Source organism: Gymnogyps californianus, chromosome 2 (assembly GCF_018139145.2).
Source record: "Gymnogyps californianus isolate 813 chromosome 2, ASM1813914v2, whole genome shotgun sequence".
NCBI classification, from domain to species: domain Eukaryota; kingdom Metazoa; phylum Chordata; class Aves; order Accipitriformes; family Cathartidae; genus Gymnogyps; species Gymnogyps californianus.
This window is the reverse complement of record NC_059472.1, coordinates 93,328,826-93,355,012: the sequence shown is the minus strand read 5'-3', so window position 1 is coordinate 93,355,012 and position 26,187 is coordinate 93,328,826. Positions and strand designations below refer to the sequence as shown.

Genomic DNA, 26,187 nt, shown 5'->3' with positions numbered 1-26,187 from the left:
CCCCGCGTCCTGGGCAGGGAGCGGGCCGGAAGCTCCACCCCCTCCTCCCCCGGGTGAGGGGGAGGGAGGTGGAGCGAAGGTCGGGAGGGCTTCGGCGGGTGCTCGGCCTCGGCAGCCGCGCTCGCACCTCCTCGCCTCCCGGGGTGGCCGGGCCCCGGCCCCGGGCGTCTCTTCAGGGAACCTCGCCGAGACAAGGGTGCCGCTTCCATCCGCTCGAGTTCGGAGAGGGCCTGGCGACGGGAGAGGCCGCCGCCGCAGCCCGGGAGGGGGCTGCCAGGTGTTTCGGTACGGGCTCTCCAGAGGCAGCTGGCGCATGCATGGCTCCTCTTAATTTGCTTTTCCAGACTCCATCTGGCCGTACTGAGCTGCACGGAAAGGGTCGGCGGGCCTTTAGCGACGGGGTGCTGGGCTGTTTTTAGGGTACGCTTGTAAGTGGTTGTTGGACTGGAGGCCTCTGTGTGTTAGCGGTGCAGGTTTCTCACCAGCGTTCTTTGCTTTAAGATTAATACAGCCCGTCTCTTAACAGGAACTGTTATACACTTAAAACAAAAATGCTGTAGCATTATTAACCTGTAGTTAATTTTTAATTTCAACAAGTGATTTGAGTAACCATTTATGGCATCATTTTTCTCACGGCAAAACCCTCACTTCTTTCAGATAGTCTTAAAATATGCAGGCATCCCTAGGACTGGAATCTGAATCTAGGTTTCATTGTGGCCTAGAGTTTTGATAAAAGACATTTGAAATCATAAAGTGGATTTTAACTGTTTTGTTTATTGTTTTTTGTAGACTTACCTACCAGCAACTACGGAAAAGTAATGAATTTAACTACAAATAGCAATGTGTTCTGTCAATGAACCTGTATTGCCCCGAGGAAATCACAACATCCCAGTTGTATGCTGCTGTGCTTGAGGGTTTTGAAGCCCAGATTGCCGGACTGGTGGAAATGGTTCTGGTGGAAGTATACAGGTGCAAGCTCTGCTAGTTCACAAGCAGCAGCAAAAGTAAGATCAGGACACACCTGGCTCACATGCATGAAAGAGATACAGCGTGCCAAATTTCAGGCTGTCCTAAAATGGACCAAGATGAAAATGAGTCGTATAGTATGGGAGATGAAGCTAACCAAGAAAATGAAGAAAATTTTGCAAAAAATGTCTGTCTTATTACCTGTGTATCGGATGCTTCAAAATAGGAGTCTTCACTGTTGTGACGTGAGCCCAAGCAGTCAGAGCAGTAATCCTTATGCCTCTCACTCCTGTGAAGTGAACACATTGTTTGGAGAAGCAGCTCATTTGCAGCTTGAGGAGCCCTCTTCTGCAGTGCCAACTTCTCTTTCATATTCCAAGAGCAAAGACGAAAAAGAAGCCCAGTCTATGCATCTTGGCCTCTGTTGTGTTTCCAGTGTTAGAACTTGGACCTTAGCTGGGGAGATAAAAACCCCTAAAGCTGAATCAAGGTGTAAAAATTATAAAAATCAGAAGAAAGCTAGATGTGATAGTAAGGGGTTAGCTCATCGTGTGAAAGATGCTTGCGCCTTAAAGCTGGCTTCTGAGAGAACACAGCATTTCTGCAATGCGTGCAACATAGCACTGAAGTTGAAAGATGCTCATAAAATCCATGAAAAGGGTCGTGATGTGGATCGTGGCCTTAAATGTGTTTATTGTTGCGTGACTGAGTGGGATTTAATGGAAAATCATTTAAAATCACACAAGCGGATAAGAGAAGCCTACCAGTGCCTCGTCTGTGAAAGTGTTTTATTGTCACAAAGTGCCTGGAAAGTGCACAGAAACAGCCATCAGAGGAAATGTCATCTCTTTCAGTGCACAATATATTTATCATCTTTTGAAACTGAGCAGATAAGAAATCTTCATGTAGCTTGCCATTATCAGGATATGTTTAAATGTCCGCACAGTGATTTTGCTAGTAAGTCAAATTTTGTTTTTTATTCTCATACAATTGCCTCAGCTATAAACTTCTCCGTGCACATAACTTTATTTGGTCAATGCAGAGTTTATTAGAGAGTTTCAGCATGAGCTGTAAATGCTATCATGAGAAGCTACGGTAAAACGTCTTCATATTGGTTTAAACAAAGAAAATAGAAGAATAGCAAAAATTCTAAAAAGTGTTGTAAATGTTCACTTTTTGATGATGTTCCTTCATTCTGCAAAATCCTGTCTCATTTTATATTGTGGATTCTGAATATTTCTAGGAGTAGTTGACCATCATATTCCAATAATTTCAATATTACTAGCTTTTTAATGGCTCTATAACATTCCTGTAAAGGTACTTCTCTCAATGTTAATGCTTTTTATCTCTAAGTTTTGTGACACTGCTAATAGCTAAATATTATCTCCATTTATAAATGGAGGACCTTGGCAGAGTAACATAATCTGTGTCTCTTAAATCACAAAAAGGACATAATTCCAGTATTCTAGTGCTGTTCTCCTTTGCATTGACTACCAATGTTGCTTTTTTACCAATTGTACTTTATTTAAGCAAGGAGGGAAAAAAAACGTAAAAATGTTTCTGTTACTAATTGCAAGTGTTTTGCCCTCAATAAAGCCATGCATTTAGTGCTTAGCTTCAAGTCTGTAGGCAAAATCTTGAAAGATTTGTGTACAAAGGTAGTCTGGGCATTTTTCCGTTTAACCGTTCAGTGTTGCAGGTGATTGCAGTGATTGATTTTAGCAAGCTTTCCATGGCTGCTGCTGCTAATATAGACCAAATTCTTGCTGTCTGGGTTGAACTACTGATTTGGTTCTGATTGCTCAGTAAGGCTAGTGCAAAACCAGGTAATTTATGTGAAATAAGATGATGGCTCACAGGAGTGCTCTGGAATTTGTGGCAGTGGTCAGATAAGAAAACAGGCAATGTTAGGAGCGTTGGGGAACGTGGAATAACAGGGCTTCCTGCGATTGTAGCCAGGCCAAGCATTGCATCTGTGTTGCAGTGTAGGTTTTGAAGGGTTTAGATTAGATTATGTGTTGTGCAGTCTAATTTTGAAGTCTGTCTTTGGGATAGGTGGGGTTGTTCTGAGCTTTTACGGTTTAAAAGGGCAGGAGATAGAATTTTCATAGAAGGTTATTGCAGAAATTCTGCAGGAAAAGTAAGTAAAAAAAGGGTCATTTTTAGAACTAAAAGCAAAATGTGTATTTTATTTGTTTCACAATGACATACAGTGTCTCCACTTAATTGTATGCGACTGTAAGCTGACAACAAGGCTGCAGTCCTGTCTAACTTTTTCTCCAAGAGGTTGGGAAGGAGAGCACATAGAAAGACAGCTGAAATTCACAGTATTTCAAAATAGAGATGACTACAACAGTGAAAAGATTTGGGTGATTGTACAAACAATGTTTTCTGAAGCGAAAGGAGAACAGTTTTGTATTGACAAATTTATAAGTTGTCTCTTGAATAAGTAATTTCCTTCCGTTTTGGGGGTGGGGGATCAAAAGTCTATCTCCCTTACAACTGCAGTGAGAAAACAACCTGGGACTAGGTTTTCTGGGATACTTTTTTGACAATTTCCATCACGTCTGGGGGCAATGAATTTTGAAGATTATAACTTACCATTCACTGTTATGTTAACATATGTAGAAAGTTTACTTAGCTTTAGCTTCCTGTTGAAAAATTTAGTAGGTTAAATACTTAATAACTTTTTAAGCTATTGGTAGTATTATAGAATTGTAAATATTTTATATTTGTTTTGAATATTGTTTGCATTTTTGTGATATATTTAGAAAGGCTTCCTTTGCTCACATGTCTGTTTAACACCATGCTAATTTCTATACATTTTTGAGGTGGCGAAGAAACATTAAAGCAATTGTGAGAAGTCTTCAGCTTGGCAGTATTTTTCAGATGTTTCATTCCATTAAAGGGAGTTTTACTGTAACATTACAAAGAACTGTTGTCTGCCAAATTATTATGCTCGTGGAGCTGATACAATGGGTATGTGAGCCTTCCTGCTTGCTATGGTGACAGTTTTTGAAATAAGTTTTAACTGTTGCTTCTTATCATTAAGCTTGTGTTTAACTTTGTGTCAAGTTTTACCTGTAATTGCTAATGTTACTTGCTACAGTATGCTTGTTATAACTTTTAACCTACATGAAATCCTAACCGGTTAGTGGAAAAAAAAAAAAAGTACAAATTGCTAAAATACTTTGGTGCAGTATACTGAAGTTTCTTCTTAATTTCTTATTTAGGACAAAGCTATCAATTTGTCATGCTGAGAGATTCTTGTATGCGATTATGCGCTGTTGTTTGTTGTTTACTTGTTTAACAGTTGTCGATACTTGTATAGGCTGTATCGTGACAGTTTACCATCTGCATCAGGGATAAAGAGGCAAAAGACCTGAAAGACTAATCACGCTGCCTGTCATCATTTTCGGTCTTTGCATCTTAAATCTTAAAAAAGAGTCCAGAAGTTGCTACAAAGTTGAGTGATTTTATATTAAAACCTTTACAGGAAGGGGTTAGTGGTCTTGATTGCATTTCCTGTTAAACAGAAATCTTCTATGCAAAACCCGCAACCTCCAACCAGTACTTTCTCCAGGCCAAATTTAGACTGTCAGCAGATGTGCTTAGAAGAAAATGGACAAGTAAAGTGTATTGCATCTCGCCACTAAAAATAATCGTTTGAAGCTTGGGTATTTTGATGTTTCCTAAGTATCTGTTCTTTCGATATCTTTCATATGCTCTATAATGCACATCAAAATAACTCCACTGCAAGTATATATTTTGGTAACTCATTTTAAATTGTGGTTTAAAGTCTTTGAGAACTGCTTGTTATCCTGGTTTTGGTTTTTTTTTTTTTTTTTGTTCTGTTTTGACATTGAGGGAGAGGAATGCATTGAGCATCCTTAGAGCTGAGCTAACCTTGCTTTTGCCGCCAGAGCCCCCATGGTCAAATTGTGTCTTCATAATCAATAATTCCTCTTTCTTCTGAAATGCTGTGCATCTCAGCCAAATTCAGCCTCATATTGCTTAAATAAGCGAAAAACACTAAAACTACATAGGAGTTAAGTTTGAACTTTTATGTTAATAAATGTTTAATGTGGAGAAATGTCTTCTATTTTAAATTAATGTATTTAATCCGATTTTAACCTATTATAACAAGCTGTGGCTTTTAACACAGCTAAGGAATGGATCAAGGTCTACGAGCATCTGCGCAACCATGGTTACAATTTCAAACTGCATCCATGTGCTGAATGTGAGAGATGTCAGAGACATTTTTTCCAAATGTAGATGGATTTTGGTGTTTTGTTTTTTTTTTTTATTCCTCCCTCCCTTCAGTAGGTCTCTCTTACTTTTTTTTTAACTGCTTAGTTTATAAAGTGCAACAAATGCTTTGTAAATACTATAAACATGTACTGGATTTCTGATGAAATGCTTTACTTCTGTTGTTTTAATTGGTGGAAGAAGGCTTTAAAATTCATTAAGCTAGATTAAAACTGTGGTTTGAAGAGGGGGAAGAGGATTAGGGACTTTTTGCAGTTTGCTTGAAGGCACTAAATGAGGATCCCCATCTGCAAAGGCTGTTGGTGGCGGTGGGATGTAGCAGCTGCATTGAGGTCGCAGCTGAGCAGCTGTTAGGTAGGGGAGAAAAGAAGACCACAACAACAGTCAGCGCAGGGAATCTGGATGCAGGACATGATGAGATGCTTGGGTTGTAGATACTTTTTATGTTGATATGAGTTTCTGATGGGCTTATTTTGGCAATTGGTAATTGCTTGGTTGGATAACCAGTTGTCTGTTAGTTTAAAAGGAAGTGCTTCTTTGTTAAGTTAGTAGCAGCAAGTTTATCTTCCTTCATCAATCTTGCTCCACCTTACTCAGTGAGAGCTTTGTTTCCATCTGCAATAGGTAGAGATTCTTTCTTCATACAAGGAAGACTCTGTATTACCTCACAGTTTTATTATTTTTCTTGTTATCAAACTGGGCCCTTCACTTGGAGGAGGGGGGGATACTGTACTGCTTAAAACGTCAAAGCTGAAGGATGCTTCATGTCTGAAGCTTTTCTGACTTTAGCTTTGTGTCAATGTGACTGGAACAACACCAGAATTGTAATACTCTGAATGATGGCCAGCCAGGTTCAATCTACAATTTGGACCTTTTTTGACCAAGAGTTTGGTCTCTTTCTGATTCCTTTTTGGACATTTAATGATGTCAACAGTGCATGTTGCAATTCATACAGTTAGCAGTTCCAATTCCTCAGGCCTTGACCTACAAAGTCCTAGACTTGTGGTTAGAACGGAGCTATGTGGAGAGACTTGTCCCTGCGTCTCTGATTTCTGACTGCTGTTTTCGGTTAATGTCATTAACTGAAGCAGGGTAAATCTGATGGGGAAATGTATAGCAGCCTATCAGTCAATATATATTTACTTTAGTTCCATCAAATGTGCAATACTTACGGCTAACTTCAACGCTTCTTAAATCCTCAAGCAACTTTCAAAGGACTCTATCCAGCTTTGTCTCTTGCAGGGTGAACAAAAGTGTGAGGAGAAGCTGTGCATTCTTACACCATCAAATTTGATTTTGTAATTTATCTTTTAATAGTGGTAGAGGCTCTACATCTCTAGCAGCAGTTCCTCTTCATGCTGATACATACTTTCCCCAAGATTATATTAAAGAAGGCCCCTTCCTCTGAAAACAGAACTTAAATGAATTCATGACATATGCCTGCATCTTTCACACTTCTTCTATATTTTAACCGCTTACTTCATATATAGTGTTATAAAACCACACTGCATTTTTTTTACTACTCTAGATGCTCTCCTTTGTTACCGTCGTGGTTTAACCCCAGCCGGCAACTAAGCACCATGCAGCCACTCGCTCACTTCCCCCACCCAGTGGGATCGGGGAGAGAATCAGAAAAAAGTAAAACTCGTGGGTTGAGATAAAGACAGTTTAATAGGACAGAAAGGAAGAAAATAATGATAATGATGATAATAATAAAATTACATAATAATAAAAAAAGAATTAAACTATACAAAACAAGTGATGCACAATGCAGTTGCTCACCACTCGCTGACCGATGCCCAGTCAGTTCCTGAGCAGCGATCCGCCCCTCCCAGCCAACTCCCCCCAGTTTATATACTGGGCATGACTTCATATGGTATGGAATATTCCTTTGGCCAGTTTGGGTCAGCTGTCCTGGCTGTGTCCCCTCCCAGCTTCTTGTGCCCCTCCAGCCTTCTTGCTGGCTGGGCATGAGAAGCTGAAAAATCCTTGACTTAGTATAAACACTGCTTAGCAACAACTGAAAACATCAGTGTGTTATCAACATTATTCTCACACTAAATCCAAAACATAACACTATACCAGCTACTAGGAGGAAAATTAACTCTATCCCAGCCGAAACCAGGACAGTTACCAATGTTGTTGTTTGTTTAAGATACTGTTGTCACTTGCTCTCCTGTCTTGCTTTTTCGTTTGTTTAAACTGTGTTGGCTAAAATTTCTTATGTTGCTCTTTGCCTCCAACTGATACTTTTCCTTTAAAAACAGATCAACCAAAATGATTCAACCAATTTTCTAGAATGCATATGGGGGAAAACTTTCTCTTCGTAATGTTTTCAAGTGGAACCAGTAAGACTGTGGATGCCTTTTATTTAAAAAGCCGTAATAGTCCGTGGCTTGCAGGAAAAATCTAGGCATTTTTCAGATGATGTCTTCTGTTAGAATAGATGAAAGGTACACTCCTGATGCAAAAGTCTGTCAAGATTTGGCCTCTTCACAGCCTGTGAAAAATGCAGTGAACAGTGAAGATACCTCACTGCAGGAAGATAATTGTGACAGACTGTTTTAGGGAGGCAGGGACCAGGAGCTAAGAAGACTTGCCAGTTTTCTTTGGTACCTGTCTGCAAAGCTTTTTAATTCTTTCATAGAGAGCATATAAAAAAAGTTGGATACTAAAGACCAGTGGGGCTGGAAAACCTGTGAGAAGTTGCTAGAGGACATGATGAGATGAGGAGATGAACTCAAGCAGAATTTGGCGCGTTAGGAAAACTGCTACTGAGACAGGGCATAGTGGGCAGAGAATAAAATAGTGGGGAGTCTCAGAGAATGAAAATAACTTGGGCAGCAGGGTGGCCTGAAGTGGACAGAAAGGATTTAGAGTCTCAGACATGTGAACCAGCATTAAAATAACAGGGTACACAATCACTTCTATTTACTATTGCTGTCATTACTCAAACAGCAATTAGTTCAAGCATCAGAGGTTTCTGGTGTATCTAAGGGTTTCAGCAATGCCAGTCAGCCCAAATATAATTCCCCATTGTGAAATCTGGAATTTATGTTTTAACTTCTTAGGTATTTTGTTTCAAAAAATAAAGTCTAAAACATGTTTAAAAAGAACCCACAAAAAATTCAAGAAAACTCACAATAAAGGTTGCAAAGTCAAACACTTATCATCTGTGTGGGTGGGTACACTTGCAAAATCATCAATTGCCTGACTTGAATGTATACAATTTTTTCCCCCCCCACATGATCCTTCCAAAATTCAGCATGTGGAATGGGTAGTGCTTCATTAGCCTTGGTTTATTGTTTAGTGAGCATAGAGTATATACACAAAAAGCAACAAAATTAAGGTTACCAAGGCAACTTTAATTTTGGCAATTCCTAATTTTTATTTCTTGGCTTAGCAACCTTAATGAGCTGGGATTTTGTTTGGTTTTTAATACAGGATTTATTTTGTGTTGTGGGAAATATGTTGGGAATCTACCTTAACATACTAAAATAAATTACCAAAAATGCCATCACCTTTAGCAGTATGTGCTGTATGCTCTTAGTTACTAGGCTGTGAGACTGTACAGTACATTGCTATACAAAAGTTCACATATTTCTTCCATAGGTCCTGTGACATTTAGACCCTTTAGGGTCACTGGCTTCAGCTCTATCATGACATCCTAACATGCTGTGTTGGTGGTGATGTGTTGACCACTGAATCACACTGGAGAAGCTGGTGTACACTGAATGGAGGGTCAGGTGAGTGTTTGTTTATTCATAATGCTGTCTTGAACATACCGTCTCAAAAAACCATACGACACTTAAAAAAAATTTTTTTTAATCTGTAAATGGTCATGAAATTGGCAATTTATCTTCCCTTCTCCCTGTCACTAGAGGCTCCATAATCCAGCAGCGTTTGTAATCTGATGCTTGCTGTGCCATCACATTAAAAGGAATTGGCAATTTAATAAATAAGGCTTGATGGTACTGGGTGAGGAAAAAAATCTGTATTTTTTTCTTCCTGTAAACAGCAGTGTGCTGAGATGTCTTACATTACCAAGTTCTTGTGGGGAGCATTTGATACATACTGCTTAAGTTGATGGATTTTACAGGTCACCTTCAGAGTTGGTGCAACTGTTTTGAGATTGATTCATTTATATAATAATTAACATCAGCTTTTATATCTTGTTTGTAGGCTTTGGGGGGGAATGAAAAGAGAATTATTGTTACTTTGTTGCTAAAATAAATAACATACAAAAGCAGTAATATGCAAACTATGTCAGGACCAAAAAGATTGAGTCAAATTGATTCTGTGCCAAATGATATTTTCTGTAGATGAAAGTATTCCACTTACTCTGAGACAAATATTGGCTATCTTCTCAATCATCTAACGGGCTTATTTAATTTTTTTCCTAGTCTTACAAAGTATGCTATATATTTAAAAGTCTATGCAGCACTGTGGTTTTTAAGCTTATATTTGAGGAAACTTAAAAAAGACAACTATTTAAAATGTGCATTGTTAGATAAAGCTTTTGTATGATAAATATATTGTAATCTGGTAAACCCAATGGATTCAGGTCAAATGAGATACCTGAAAATCATGTTTCTCCTTCCTGCTTTGTCACTTTTAAAAACCAGGGATATTTATTGTGGTCGCAAGTGTGTCAAACACAGCAGTGACTTTCCAAATGCTATCATTTTTATCATTATAATTTGTGCTTATCTAATTTTGTTTTTCTCTTTCTTTGTGCTGAGCAGTGCTGTGGCAATTTTATAATGAAAGTGTGCATCCAAGAATGATAAGCTGTACTTCAAGGGTGTGTGTGAATGGCAGTTAAACATTGCTGTAAGTCATCTGCCTATTCATTGCATTCACAATATGTGCAAAAGTAAAATAGAGCAGTTCTTTCCTCAACATTACCTATATTTAATAACTTAGATCTAATTCTGCCCTACAGTTTAAAAAAACAAAACAAAACATCACAAACCAAACAAAAAACCCCAACCAAAAAAACCAACCCAAACAAATGGCTTGTCTAGCTTTTTTGAGAAGCTGTTTTTTCCCTTTGTTCGTGTGTGTTTCGCAAACATAACAGAATGATCAGCAAGGTTTTTTTTCTCTGTTAGTGGACTGAATTATGAGTGTTGCACTATTTCAGAAGTCCCTCTACAACTTTGTCTTTCACCTGAAAATATCTTATGTCAAATTCTTAAGTCTTTTCAGTCACTGATGGTAAAGTAAAATATTGGTTGATACTGTATTTTGGGTTTCTTTTTGAATTAGTTTACTTATTTCTTAATTGGGAATCCAGAGAAGAGTTGAAAGAGCATATGAAAATCACAAAACTTCTACAGCTGTTCTGTCTTCATTTTGGGATTCAAAACCAGACGTCAGATGAATGGACATCACAAACAAATCCATCAGAAAAAAAAAAAAACAAACAAATGAAAGGACAAGCAGAAAGAAGGCTGAAGATAATCCTGTGTGCTCCAACACAGAAGCAGCTAGAAAGAAGGATTCAAGTTAATTTACATGCAATACCTACAGTAGGTATGACCTGTATTATAGCAAAACTTGCCATTTTGTTTGTTATGCTCCAAGTACTTCTGTAGATCTTCATTGCAGAACAATTGATAATGTGGCACGTTTATTTATTTACTTATTTATTTTTACAAGAAAATTGCCCACAGATAGCCTGAACAAAGATAAGGTACCCAATTCAAATAGCTGTCTTCTACTCGGTTTGTGATAGTACCAGTCTTTTGAATAAAGTAAGCAGGTGCTGATCAAAATGTGCTTTTAAAGGTTTTCTCTTACATTTTGTTACAAGCAAGAACAACGGAGAGCCACTGAGATGTGCTCTTTGAAGAACCAAGAGAAGTGCTGTGAGAGTTCTTGGAATTCTGCACGTAAACTAGATGAAAAAACTGCGACAATGTACAGCTTCCTTTGCGGTCATGGCTACATTTCTAAGAAGCATATTTGTTGAAGCACCGATTTTATCAGTTAATGCAAAATTCCACTTATCTGCAGTTGTAAGAGTTAACACTAAGACTTTGTATGACCTCAAGTGCATCTCTCTTCCAAAGAGAACTTGAGAAGGTGTTTGATGCTTCCCTGTTATTCAGAAAAGATCTTTTTTTCTTTGATAAAGAAGATAGTAATCTCAGGTAGCCACCTGTCCATGAGATGACATCACACAATATTCTAATGATAGCTTTTCTAGTATTTAGGTAGAGAAGTTAGGGTACATTCTCTAGGTTTCTTCTAAGTATGTGAGTTTGGTTTGAGGGATGTTCTTTTGTTGTTGTTTATGGCCTGACATGTCTGTTACATCATTAGAAAACATTTTCACAATAGACACCTTCAGTTTAACTACAGAAATTACTTTCTGACTTTTACAGTTGTGTATTATAATTAATATAAATTGTCAAAGTTTTTTCCCAAAATAGCTTCTTTACCCCACTGTTTGTCTATACCGAATCTGGATTTCCTGGTTTGAAGTTGTTATTGCTCACATGGAAAGAAATAAATACATGCTTTAGTAGCTTGCTGAAATTGGTGTAATAAAAAGAAAGAAAAAAGGAATTTGGGTTTGGATAGTCAAAGGCCTGATTACTTGTAGTGAACTAGCAGATTTGCTAGTAGGTAGGGAGTAGACCAACGTGCTGATGATGTACCTTTCACATAGGCATCTGTTTTTTGTTTTGTTTTGTTTTGTTTTAAATTAAGTAGTCAGTTAACAAGCCTTGTCATAGTCAAAGCACATTTCAGTCGTTACAGATTCACAAAGCAGGTAGACAAGTTGCTCCCATGTTCACAGTGAGGTATTTTGAAATAAGTTGTCTCAGTTTTAAAGAAGTTGGAGAAGTATAAGGTTAAGCACTTTGCATCATTATATCATTACAACGGTTATTTTTGAACCAGTGGAGTATGGCAATCCAAATTTAGTCTGAAGTTACATATGACATGTCATTATGTGATGAACGCATTACCTCTCTGTTTCGGGAGTAAAAAGAGCATTTATGGACTGGGTCTCTGGAGCTTTCCCTGGAACGATGCTTGTAATTACTGCAAAGATTAAGAACTTGAACTTTTCATACCTAGTTCTGACCTGAGTTTTGCTGTGCTATCTGTACAGCAAAGCAAACTTCATGTTAACACTGTTTCTTTCTTACAGCCTCTTTGAAGGGCAAACTAATGAAACTAGCAATTAGCCAGAATACCAGCCTGTGGCTGTCTCTTATTTCTTTGCACTAAAGGCCCTGACCCCCTGGCAGAACAGAATCTGTTGCGAATCGCAGCCAGTTTAGTGTTGTGTCCTGCAGCTTAGGTTGAATAGCTGATGGCAGAGAGGCATAAAGATAATGCTGCTGTGCTGGCTGTGACTCTGAGTGCGCGTCTGTGCTGCTACGCAGAACTCCAGAATGCCAAAGCAAGTAGCCTCGTTTTCTGTTTTTCCTGGAGTCGTCTCTCATTATGCCTAGATTAACAGACTCATTTGGGAAATATATTTTAGAGTCTATTGATCCTTTAAAACTTTAAAAAATGTCCTTGAACTGAAAAAGATCTGCTGTCACACGGTTGAGTTGTTAGAGAGATGTAGGTAACGGTACACAGGGAGCCGCTGTTTTCCTGGCTGTCTTGTGGTGCTTTTTTTGTTTGGTGGTTGTTTTCCCCAGAAGAGGGCAGCAAATGAACATCATCACACTGGCTTTTACTTTTCAAATGCTTTTTCAGTGTTCCTCTTTGCCTGTAAACCTCAGTGCAAACTACCTACTGATGTTACAGTTTAAAATGATGATTTCTACCTAATTTATTTACTACAAGGATAGCTGGAATGTATGAATTGGAAGTCTTCATTCTTTTCAGTATTAGGCAGTAGAATTTGTTTAGTAAAATCTGTTTCAAGTTTATGAAAAAGGCAGTTCTATATGAAGATTTAAGATTGTATGACTATGGCATTAGGTGTGTGTATATTTTAAAGGATAAAACAGCTGAACAACCGAACCCTATGACATTATTAGTTAATGTCACCTAAGTCTTGCTTACATCTTTCAAATATTTATTTTCTATATTTCAAGTTAAATTAATGTCATACTACAATTCAAAATAATGTTCTCATGGCCATTTTTCTCCCATCAGAAAATAAAACTGAGAATACACTAAATATAGTGATGCTTTTAATTCATGTATTAATTAATGCATTCTTGTACAAGGATGGCTTGTGCGTTCTGCTGACAGTGCATACGAGTTAAAGGCCTCAATTCACAGGGAATACTAGTGATACTAAACAATATAACCAAATCTTATTGTCTTATTTCAGCAACAAAGTACAGTTTTATCATCTAAAACTTTATGGAGGCGTACCATATTACTGATTTGGAGTATTGGGGTTTTTATGACTATATGGGAAAATGCTGATTAATACCTACCATTGTGAATTTCTTGAAAGCGTATGGCCATAATTCTGTTTAAGTTACAGATCAAGTAGTTAGCAAGAAGCCACAGAGAGAGGGCAGTCTAACCTCTTCAGTTGCTGAGTTTTATCCAATAGTTCATATAAAGAAGGGAAAATCATAGTGGCATCTGTGAGTATCAGCTGCCTATAATTGGTGTTCAAAAGCTAACTGGGAAGAATGAAACTGACTCCTAACAAGACTGATTTATTGATAGTCTTGCCTGACAGTTTCATTAAAATCACAAGTGTTATAATGCATGTGGGACCTTTATAGAGCCTAAAACTTGATCAAGAGTACTCAAGACCCTTTGGTCTTAATGGGTCGGAATTTCCCACTGTCTCAAATACACCTTATTTATATCTGAAGGATGAAAGGTTAAATCATCCATATTACAATTCCAGGTTCCTTTGGACTTTGGCTCCTTAACCTTAGAAGATTGAACCAACCCTCCTAGTAACACAGTATTCTTTCTTTTCTCCTTAAAGAAAAAAGAACACGTCAGTATTTGTGGGGAGTTTGCACCACAAGCGCTGCATAAGATAGGCACTGCTGGCAACATTATCAGAATTCTGAAATCTGCATTTAAAGCTATTAAATGTGCTGGAAATATGCAGCTATGCTTACACTTTTTTTAAGGAGTAATTCAAATAGCTAGAAAATCCAAATAGCTCTACTTTTCTACAAAGCATTTAATCCCCTAACAAAGGAAGGTTGTTCAGTTATGTCATTGTGAAAGACATGTCCTTTAAATGCATAAAAAGTACAGTTTTAATTCTGATTTCAATGAGTAGAAATGGTAACAAAGAACATGTTCCTAGTCTGTGAATCGGCATGTTATACCTTTGAACTACTGTACTTGTATTGGATTCACAAAGATGTTACAGAAATTAGCCTCTGCATTTTTGGTCTCTGCTTCATAGCTCTAAAAAAGTTCTGTCTGTCCTGTAGGAGTTTGGAATCTAGATCTTTGACAATTTTTTTTTTGTGATGTTTTTTCCTCTTGAAAGATCACAAATGTTTAGGGAAGAGGGGAAAAATTATTACAAAGAGTTATTCAGAATGGCACAGCTCGCCTTTCAGAGTTGGCTTTCATCTTGAAGCCCGCTGTTTAAATCCCAGATTTTTCCATATAGGCCCTTGGTTCTACTGAGATCGCTGTTTTAGCTTTCACACCTTCTATGCATTGAACAGTTCAACAGCTCCCCTGAGTACTTAAGTTCCCTCATGCAAGTTAAGGGCTTTCATTCTTTGAGCAGTGTAAGCTTTGTTTCTCTGGTGCAAAAAAGTGTTAATCCACACAAATAACTGAGGATTAAATCCCCTTTTGCATCTTTCTTGTTTTGAATACTGTTGCATAAAATAACAACTGAGTTATTGAGAGTGAATAAAATTTACTCTTACTTTAGAATTAGCAGGAATATTTTTACCAGTAGAAGTCTTGAGTATAATACAAACTGATTTCATTGTTTTCTAAAATACTTTGTTTTCAAAATAGCAGGACTTTAATTACCTTCACAAATGAAAATAGCTGTGTTTTCATTATAGAGTGTTTAAAGAATGAGTAATCCTGTTTATTACATCTAACGTGAATGGAGTGCATGTACTTGGAAATAGTATTTATTTAGTAATTAATTATTTACAGGTATGATTCAAAAGGACGTTGTTTCCTTTTGTTGAGTGCTGATCAATCATCTGGATAGAGATGTAGGCACCTTTTAAACCTGCTATAGTTGACTTCCACAGGATAAGGATTGTAAAGTCCTTCTATGCTTATATTTCTCCCTTTGAAATTATTGTGTGTTAAAGATGTGACTTTACAGCATTATAGACTTGTGTTTGAATTTGTGAACAGCCAGTGCCTCCTCTGTTGCTGCTGAGTTTTGAGGAAATTGAGACATAGAGTTAAGCGGGTTTGAGGTATTCTAAGCATGGTTCAGGGAACAATCTGGAAAATCAAGGAATTTGGAACAGCAGATCTGTGATCTGTGTAGGCCTTTTCAAATGTTTTACAACTTTGTTCCCTAGGAATCCTCTCTCTGTATATAAGTGCACATACGGTTTTCATACGCATTACTTTTCCTTTTAAATAAATTCCACTTGCAGGCCTGAAAGAGTAGCAGGTCACACAGTGGAGAAGGTAGAATCTGTCTTTTTCATCCAGACAAAAAATTTCTAGAAAACTTAGGTAGACTATTCAAACATCAAAATACAGCAATCCAGTATGATCATGTTGCATTATACCATATTGGCTGCTAGTAAATTACTTCAACACAGCAAAGTATGTCATTCTCGGAATATAAATAAATAATTGAAAGATAATATAATAATAACTGAAGTATTTGATTGTAGACAGGTCTGATAGGAATCTTTGTTCTCTCATCTCTCCCATAATGATATCAATCTTTCCTAACTAATAGCCTTAAATACTCATGATAAAAGGCATTAAAAGCCTAAATTCACACAGTAACTGAGAAATGTCATCCCTTCAGACCATTTACACAGGAAGAATAGATGATGATTTTCCAGCTGTGACAAGGTTCATTTCCTTTCTGACAGGAAATGTTCTTATAGTTAGCTCTGCAGAAACACATGGGAATGCATGCTGGCATCAAAGCCTTTCACTGCCAGCACTGCGAGTACAAAACAAGGCTCAAGGCCTCTCTGATACAGCAGGTGCAAATGCATACATGTGGATTACATGTATGTCTTCTTTATGTTACAAATTAGGTAAACAGCTTAGGGAGGAAAAAAAAGTACTGTACAGTTGAATGTTGAATGCTGTGTAGGAGTCATTCTTTTGTGACATGAAAATGATTTCTAGAGAAAAGGGCTATTTTTTACCTATTGGTAGTTCTTCCTCTTATGTTGAATATGCAAAAACCAAATGCTGTGATCCTGATTTAACAAAACAGGCAAATTTTTAACTGAAATGTTTTTTATGGCATTTAGGGATATTGATCTTAAGGATATGTTTGATCCTGGTTTAGGATTTATATTCAGGAGACACCTATGTAAAGGTATAGATACTGCAAAGACAAGGACAACTTATGTCCCTGACTTGTTAACTAAAAAGGATGTCTTTGCTAGTTCAGAGGGATGTGGACTTCAGCCAGTTCATAAGTTTTTGTCTGTACTAGTACTCCATGGCCAGGAAAGAATGGGAATGTCTTCTCAAAACTTTTTAAATCAACTTGCACATACTGGCATATTTCAAGATTTTTAATATAATAGATTGTTGTTTGTCTACCTTGGCTACGTTCCCTTTCATTTTCTGGAAAGCTTCCTGCTTCAGTTTTCTGTTTTAAAGTTTAATGTTGAACCTCTATCAAAGGCCCAACCTCTCTGTGACTGATGCTCTGGGGTTCTTTCTGTCTCAGTCAAGTGATTTGTTTACATGGACTTTGTGTTGCCATGGTTATAGTAAGTCCATCATTCTGCCAAAAAAGGCACTTGCATTAGAAATTCTGAATTTACACAGAAGATCGTACTTTGTAGCAGTGTCTGCTTGGAACTGTTGGATCTGCTCCATCTTGTTGGTATTTAAAAAGTGAAGCCTTTCTGCTTTTTTCTGAACTGAGCATTTTACAGGATTAGAAAATAAGTTTAACTGCACGAATAGGATGGGAACATGCTAAGTTGCATTAATGGCCTTCTGAAACCTCGTACTTGATGTGTGCAGTGGACACATCAGGTGGACGGGATAGTGGGACGCCAGTTAGATGCTTGTGATAATGTTTAAATAAATCAGCTTGCAGAGAACTCGTCCTATAGGACCTGGCAGTGTAGTGAATAGGGAATATCCGCCTTTGTCCACACTGACAAAATTAACTTTTCAGCGAGTTGAAGAAATTAAATACTCTTGCAGTGGTTGGGCAGGAGTGTGGCGCTCCGACACTTGAGCGACGTGGGTGATGCTCCATTACACAGCGTTGGAGCCATGGCTTCACACACGGCAGCAGAGGAGAGTAGGCAGATGTCTGGCAGGAAACATAGGTGTGAAGGGGGCTGATAGACATCTCATGCTACTGGGACAGATGGCTCTGAATCTCTGTGGTAGCAAGTATGCCATGTCTTCAAAGACAGACGTTTGCTCTATTAAACATTCTTAGCTTATGTCGAAGGCAACTGACAGGGTTTCAAAAGGTACAGGAAAAGAAGAGTGATACCCAAAGAAGAGATAACTGACTTCTCCTAGGAGGCTGGCTAGGCAGTGTGGCCGGGCACTGTTGATGATGTTCAGGTGCAGAAGTAGACAAGTGACCAAAAACATGAAAAATAAATTAAACTTTTGCAAAAAAAGAATAAAATAAGTCACCATCTAGAAAAAGAATTGCAAATTCAGAACTGTCTCCTATTCCTTGTTCTGCAGCTGACCTGCTATGTGACCTACAGCAAACATATTTAATGAGTTTTAGGAAGCTGCTTATTACCTATGAAAATGTAATTTATTATCCAGATATCAAGCCATTGACAACTGCTCCTGAAAATATCATCAGCCTCTTCCTGTTTGCTTCTCCATTGACAACTGGGGGTAAACATAAAAAAATGCTTTGATTTCCACATCATGCTGACTATGCTATGATCACGCAATGTGATATCCCCTGCATTATTTCTTAAAAGACAACACTAATAGAACTGGAACTGGAGAGTTACTTGCAATAATGTTGGCGTGAAATAGCGTCTTGAGGAGAATTATTACTATACCAGGGTTGGTGTTAGGACTTAGATTCTTAAAATATGTTCACTTTTCATTATTTTTTAACTCAAATGTATTTAATTGTTTGGTTTATGTTTTATTTTTGGCTGCAAAAATGAAAATACATTTGCCTATTTGAGGGTTGGACCAAATGACCTCCAGAGATTCCATTCGACCTCGACCATTCTGTGATTCTGTTTCATTTTTTTTTTTTAGTTGGTGGTTTCTTTCTGGTTAGATTTGTTTCAGGTTCTCCACTGTACAGCTAATATTTCAGAATTTTAGTACATCAGAAACATATGAAGATAAATATTGTAAATTAGAAGTTATCAGTGGGAATGTAGATGAAAGGGGAGGCTAGTCCTTTAAGAATGTACCTCTCAATGGTTTTGTTATTGGAAGTAATTGTTTTCCTTTGTATTTGTGACCTAAATGTTGTCCTTGCTGTCTTTACAGAAAATTCTTTGTGTGTTTTCTTCATTAAGTTAAAATTACTTTCCCTTAATGTCATTTCCTTTTGCTTCTTGAAAATTTCCTGTTCTGCTACATTTGCCCTTTCTGAGGGATTTTGTTTGTTTATTTGTTTTTAATTGGTGACATAGAGTACGCTGAGAGTTGGCCCTCTGAACTTTGATTCAGAAAAAAAAGATCAAAACTAAATTTGGAAATGGTTCTGGCCAGTTTTTCTTGATTAGACTTGTGGTGGAAGCCAAATTTAGGTGCAGTAGGTCTCCTACTGGTAAAACAGACTGTAACCTTTAACTGCCTAGACCATTATCTAAGATCATGCTTCGTTAGCAACAAGATCATGTGAAAGATGAGCTGTGGCTTTGAGGATGTGCTGTAAATGCTAATCTGCTGATTTGCTTTTGAATTTCCCCCCACACTTTGTGTTCCCATAGAAGATACTACATCCTTCAAATTTGCTTTCCATTTCCTGGTAGGCGAGAAGCCTTTGAAATGTGAGATCTGCTCTTATGCCTCCATTGATGCAAGCTCGCTGCAGTGGCACTTCGAACCTGCGCTTGTGAGAGGTCCTACAAATGTTGACTCTGTTCATATAGTTGGTAAGTGTAAATGATCTCTCTGTCAGACAAATTCTGTAAATCTGTTGGCTTTAAAAAAAAAACCAAAACCAAACCAAAACCCCCCCACACTTTAAGGTATGCACTCCTACCCATTAATAAAAGCCAAGTCAAACATTTAAATATATTCCTGTTGGGAGCTTGGCTCTATGAAGGCTTTTTTGTTTAAAGGGATCGCTTTCTGTCGCCTCTTTACAGCTCTTTCTGTATATAAGTACTGCATAGATTGTGCTGGAAGATGTATGGAGCACTAATATGATAAATACAAAAATATCTGGTAGAAGAAGGTGATAGTATCTGTGTCTGAAGGAGTACTGGGACAAATGGTAGTGACTTGTTTAAAAACAAAAATGTGTTCGTTCACTAACTGTATGTCTTAATTTGCTGTATTAGGTGTACCATGCTGCTTTTTCACACTGATTTTGTCTGCAGCTTTGCTTGTAGTGTTTTGATTCCACCCTCCCGCCCCCGCCGATTAAGGAAATGATCACATTTCTGACAGTGCTAACACATTTCATTTTGCAGTGTTGGCAGAGTGCATCATGTGATGAGTGGGAGCATTAGCTAGTCTTAGTAAAGCCGAAGTACATGTTGAAAGCATGTACTTAGCAGCCTCAGAGGCTGTTTAAATGTTAAATTCTTGTGTGTTTAAACTCTGTATGCTAAATGATGTACTATTTGCTTTGGTTTTTTTTAAACTCAAAAGGTTTAAACTAAGATAAGCTAATGTCCGCAAGTCACTTGTTGAGGTATGCAGTGGTTGGTGGAGAGATGGCTTGATTAGTTTTGGTTTGTTACTTATGTGGGGGAAAGCTTAATTTACTCTGTTTCTTTATCTGTCATAATAAAGGTAATTCTGATTACAAAACTAGTACTCCTTTTGGAGAGTCTTCTGATACCAGAATTAAAATCTGGAAATGCATCTCTCAAAAGTGATAAGATACCTTGAGCTTAAAGTAAATTCCTTCTTCACAGACAGCTTTTCAGTATCTGGTGATGGAATAACAGGGAAAAAGGCTTTTTCCTAATTTCTGTGGCAGCTGTGTAAAAATGCGGAAGTGTAAACATTATCCAAATGTTGTAACAAAAAATGAAGGAAATTTGTATAATGGAATGGTCACTTACTGGCCTTGTTACAGAGACAGATATTTGTTTGCAGATATTTACTTTCTAGGAAGTATCATGTATGTCTTAATACAGGAGAAAATAGTGGTTGGAAAATTTGAGGGGAGTGGTAGTGGTGAACTCCACAGACTATAGAGTGGAACACTGGTAACCTATTACTCTTTATGCGTTACTGTAGTAGGCACAAGAAATCCAGTTTCCTCTCCTATCAGATAAGCTTTAGTTATAGGATACAGCTAAGCATGACAGGGGACTGTCATTAAGTCCTGTACTACTAAAAATGTATTTTTTAAATAAACCATTCTGTAATACCTGTCATAGTATTTTCTCTCCTCTTGCACTATTACTTTACAAGCATATACTTTTTCATTTATTTGTAGTAAGTCAGCCCGGCTTGCAGGGATCAAAGATTTTGTTGCTTGCAAATTAACAATGTGCCTCCTTCCACCAGCCTGCTTTGCACTGTTAGATGCACGTTAGCCATCATAATATAAACGCATGCTTAACTTTTTGATGTGGAACTAGTTCCATTGAAGTTAATAGAATTGCTCTTTAGTAAGTTAAAAACTTATTATATAATGAGAGTCTATGAGATCAGGAGGTAAATGGTTTAACCGGTGTCTGTAGGAGTAAACAATAACACTGTCTGAAAGTACTCTTTTCTTGTATGTAAGATCTATACTTACAAAATATTTCATTCCTGTCTACATAGTGGTAACGGCAAATGCCTGCATAGTGTTCCAGACCTAAATAGTTTGGATGTTGTGAAACTTGTGAAACAGTTTGCCTGAATTGGGTAAATACAGTTAAGGTGGGTTTTTTTCTTAAGTAATCTGTTTCAGGTCTGTAATAGTCTTAAGATTTTTAAGCGCACTAGAATATAACACCCTCTATTTCTGAAATTACCTCTTCTATTGTCAAATTACTTCTATTATCAAATACAACAAATGTAGGAATATGAAAGAAGAAAAAAAGAAAGAAACACCCCCCCAAGCAAACCCAACCCTTTTCCAGTCCCCAGGCATATACTTTACTCCCACATTAGAACCCATTTACTGATTCAGCGGGCTGTATTCAAAAGTGAGATGTAAAAGGGTAGAAATCACACACGAGCATCCAGATCAGAGTGTAAGCAAGACCAAGGATGGCATAACTGCAGTGATGCAATATACAGAAAAGTGTCATCTCTAAACTTTTCCAGTATTCTGATTTAGTTTGTGAATTAATATATATTGTTTACTGATACTCAATTAGAAAAGAGTTTTGTTATTCAAGCTCTCACCTGTTAAGATTATTTGTGTTTTGAGTTTACCAGAGACATTGAATGAAAAACAATATAGTGAAATCTGCAGTGGCAGCTGCTCATCAAAATTCAGGGTTACAGTGAAATTTAATTTTAAAGTGCATCTCTTTGTGTGTATGGATATACATACACACATAAATATATATACATAATGAGCTCAAGACTTAAAATATGTATGTAACTGGGCTGTTTACAACACATAGAGTCCCTTTAAGGCTTTTGTCATATCAAGAGCTCGGAGCTATATAGAAAAAGAGATGTAAATTTGCTTGAGATATCTGCCTTGCTTAGTGACTGTGAAGAGTCATATGACTGCTTCTGATGGCACAGAATGTGACAGGTTCACATTTTTCGTAGTTTTGCTGTCAAAGACTGCAAGAGGATTTCCTCAAAGTTGTGTGTTCCTGTTGATGATACAGACAGGGTTTTAAAGAGTTCTGTGCTGCTTTAATAAAAATGTATGGGAAAATGTTTCATTTTCTGTGTAAATCTTAGCTCGAAACCCTAAGTTTTTCTGTGCCTGTGTAGTAAAATATTTTCTCACATGCCAGATCAACCAATTACATTTTTTTTTTTAGGTGTGAGGGGGAAGGAAGGTTAAGGTATACTTATCTGATTAAGCATACTTTAAGAAATTCCAGTCTTTTGCTTGTTGCATTCATATAAATAACACCACCACCTAAGTACCCCAACCCTGAATACAGAAAACCTGTAAATATTTGCAGCACCAACCAAGTGAGTTTTAAACTGGTATGGTGTATACATTACTGAGTCTAAGAATTAATTTTAGCCAACATAGTTGTTTAATCTGACCTCTCTGTGGATCCCCTTCTGTACTCAATGGAGAATGATGGGCATTCCCACAAGATGTCTTAATTTCATATGAGACATTACTTAAATGTGTGGGCTAATTCGCCCCCGTTAGGTTTACTGCCTGCCTACAGATAACTTTACAGAGGAAATCTAGAAGATAATACACCTGTTGGCTAACATTATGTGGGATGAATCCTACTGTAGGTGATTGTTTTGATTTTCCTAGCTCATAGGGCTGCAAATAGTTGTTGCCAAAATAAACTGATGCTCAATATCTGTTGAATTTAGAGAAGCTTACATTACAAATTGGTATGTTTTGAAATCTGATTGTTTGATTTAGGTAACAAGTGCTGAGACTAACTCACAAGTCTCAGTCTGGATTCTCTTACAGCCTGTACACAGTTGTCTTCTAGGTTGGCCTTGTTCAGGGGAAGCACCAAAACCCAAAGGTTTAGATCCTAGATTTGGTATTCACTGAATCTGAAAGAACTGAGATTTTGATTAGGACCAGATGATAATTCCATTGTCTCAGGACAGGATTTAGACCCATAGTAAGTATGTACCAGACCTCACATTTTAATATAGAATGAATCCTTGACAGTATTTGTGTTATGGTTAAGCTCTTTATTTTGAGGTATATCCCTTTGTCATAATGCAAAATAGGTAGAATGAAATGACAAATGCAAGATCAAAACTTTTCAGTATATTCAGACTGGTTTGCAGCTTTCACTATGTTGAGCTGGAATTGTATGCGGATTCACATGCACATGCAAATGTGTGCGTCTGTGGTGTGCGTGGCTGCATGCTGGTGCAATTGTATCCTAAGGATGTAAATGCGTAAAAAGTAAATTGGGACATGTGCCTGTAGGAGTTTAGATTCTTAATGCCTGTACAGAGGTTTTATTTTCAAAGAACAGATATATCCACAGGTGCACAACTGACACTAAAATAGAAATATTGCTGAAAACATGGTGCAAACTCCACTAACTTAGTCCAGTGGTAGGAGAAAAAATGGTGAAAGGCGTTGTCTTTCTTGTGTAAGATGAGACACATTTTAGGTCTAGAAATCCTCACTTGGGAATACAGCTAGCTGTAAGTGAAGTCACTGGGCTATGAGTCAGGAGAGCTGTGTTCTGGTCTAGCTCTGCCACTGGACAGAGCCGTGAGATCTTGCTAGGGATGACTTATCCTCTGACCTACTGTTTGGCTATTTTGGATTTGTGAACACTCCAGCTAGAGACTGACTGCCTGTGTTTGTGCAGTGCTCGCTGCTACTGATGGTACTAATGACTGATACATTTTTAATTTTTTTACAGCATTCAGAAGAAGAGCTTGGAACTTCACATATGCCGACATCACGCTGGTGAGGCATTCGGCTGTAGTTTTTGCTGCTATTCTTCCTCTGACAAGCAACTTCTCTGAAAACACATTAGGAAATATCACCTGGGTTCAGGAACTTCATTAATCAGTTCCCAGGCCACCTTTACCCTCAAATCACTTCCTGTGGAACATTAGGTTCTTCGTGCTTAAACTTCCACCAAAGCATCCTGGCAAATAAAGAAGCTGTTGGCATTGTCAGACTTTTGTGCTGAGAGCCAGCGGTTATCTGGAAGAAGAGAAGAAACGGTCCTTATGTGGCAATTAGAAGCACTTAGGATGGTCTTCCCAAAAAGCTTTGTGTGTGCTATTGTACAGGTGGTAACTCCAATGTGCTGAGAGGACCGTGGAGGTTTGTGTTGCACAAAGGGTGGACATGTTGATTTTTGTTCTGGTTACCTCTTGCTGATATGTTCCGCTTACTTACAAATGAAGAGTTTGACATTTCAAGGCAGAATCTGTTGAAATGTACCAAAGCTGACAGTGAACCCTGCAGGTGGTTTCTGTACTACATCTCTCATTTTTAATACAGGTCTCTATATAAAACAGTAAATGATTCAAGAAAATTACTGATGCCGTAGCACTCATAATGTGGTAAAAAAAATTCATTAAATTTCTTCATGGTTATTTTTTATAACAAAATGTGTCTATTATTATAAGCTAATCCAATGTTGAAATAAAAATATAAACTACTGAAACATGACATGAAATAAACTTGACTTGAAAATTCAGTTATTAAATACATTTGTACCTTATTTAGCCGAACAGAAATTGCTCACTTTAAAAAAAGATTAAATGAGAAAATGGAATCCTTTCTAATTTTAGGCTGTTAAGAGGACTGGTTTTAATCTAAGACTCCACATTTATTCTTTGACTATGGTGGTTTTGTGGAGTCTGTTGTTAGCTATGAATGTTACTCAGGAAATATAACTCTTGCTAAAAATAAAAAATCTAACATCACATCTTCCTGCCAGACAGAAGCAAATAGTGACTGAAGGGTGCCTACACTGTTCTCTTAAACACAATTGTAAAGAATATACTACTTCAACAGGATAGAAGTTTCCCTTCAGGTAACTTTTACATTTCTTGACTGACAGGAAAATGTTAGTAAAAGAGTTATGTGGAGAGTAGCTACTGCCAAGTTGTAGGTAGAATCTTTATTAAAGAATTAAAGACAAACTTTTTTCAGAGAAGAAAATTCTTATGCTGTTAGAAACTGATGAGCATCACAGACCTCATCTTCCTATTGTACAGTTGGAACAAAAAAGGTTGGCAATGTATACCAAACATAAACACTTGGTTCCCCTTCATCTGGAAGTATAATAGTTGGACATTTGCAACTGAGCACATGCGTCATTACTAATGGGAAATATTTTTTTTCCTTAATACAATTTACATTGCAGCATTTTAACTTGTTTGTGCAATAGTGTGATGGTTCTTTAACTTGAAATTGCTTGAATGGTAAGTACTCATTTATGACAACAGTAGTACTTTACTCTGAAGGATTCCAGCAGCTTTTCACTAACTTTGCATTGGGGAAGTATTTTGATCCTTGTTGATGTTAGGCCCAGAGGACGTTGACTTAACGTATTGGTTGTTTAATAGTATTTAGCAGTAGCAAAAGATGTGAACTGCAGAGGGGATCTAGATATGTGGAATTTAATTAATGAAACTGGAATTCAGCCAAAACTCAGATCAACAGTCCCAATCTTGCAAAAAGCACAAGAGGACTTCTAATAGTTGGTAAGTGAACTGAGCTTTCATTTTGATGTCACCTTGACAATTGTGGTGTAAGCAATCTAGTACCTACTTTTCTAGGGAATTTATTCAGTAATGTTGTGAAAGGCGGTCTATACCACTTACTAAATTACTAGTAATTACAAGAGATTACTTCTGGCAGCATTCTATCCTGTTTTCATGTCTTTCATATAAGCACCAAGCTCAACTTTAGCATTTGAGAACAGGCAAGAGTACAGCTTGGAGTAGCAGAGCTGCAGGCATAGCATGGTGCAGTTGCATGCCCACTAGAATTTTTAATGTGCTGGGTTTTTTTTCCCCCGTTTTTTTCCCACTGTTGTTAGTGCAGGCTGTATAATAGGCTTG

At 37.5% G+C, this 26,187-nt stretch overlaps 1 protein-coding gene across 7 annotated transcripts; it reads left to right on the top strand.

The window, feature by feature from the left end:
* Positions 1 to 119: 119 nt before the first annotated feature.
* LOC127013227 (zinc finger protein 319-like) lies at positions 120 to 24,798 on the top strand. Of its 7 annotated transcripts, XR_007766058.1 has the most exons (8): positions 120 to 285; positions 790 to 1,923; positions 8,848 to 8,981; positions 9,981 to 10,068; positions 10,507 to 10,773; positions 19,326 to 19,448; positions 21,304 to 21,402; positions 24,024 to 24,798. XR_007766058.1 is itself a non-coding variant. In XM_050891964.1 (6 exons), the coding sequence occupies exons 3-6, from the start codon at positions 10,050 to 10,052 to the stop codon at positions 24,170 to 24,172; spliced, it is 558 nt and encodes a 185-aa protein (XP_050747921.1). In that variant the 5' UTR covers positions 3,684 to 3,945; positions 8,848 to 8,981; positions 9,981 to 10,049; the 3' UTR covers positions 24,173 to 24,798. The 7 variants fall into 7 exon arrangements, 2 of the variants coding, with proteins under 2 accessions (XP_050747919.1, XP_050747921.1); XR_007766059.1 differs by lacking the exon at positions 10,507 to 10,773; XR_007766060.1 differs by lacking the exons at positions 9,981 to 10,068; positions 10,507 to 10,773.
* Positions 24,799 to 26,187: the final 1,389 nt, after the last annotated feature.

Excerpts from the sequence above, each read along its gene's own strand:
- LOC127013227 (XM_050891962.1), top strand. The coding sequence starts at position 897 with ATGCTGCTGTGCTTGAGGGTTTTGAAGCCCAGATTGCCGGACTGGTGG. Across the intron at positions 1,924-19,325 it reads TCCGCACAGTGATTTTGCTA|GCGAGAAGCCTTTGAAATGT; the intron begins GTAAGTCAAATT and ends ATTTCCTGGTAG. Across the intron at positions 19,449-24,023 it reads TGACTCTGTTCATATAGTTG|CATTCAGAAGAAGAGCTTGG; the intron begins GTAAGTGTAAAT and ends ATTTTTTTACAG.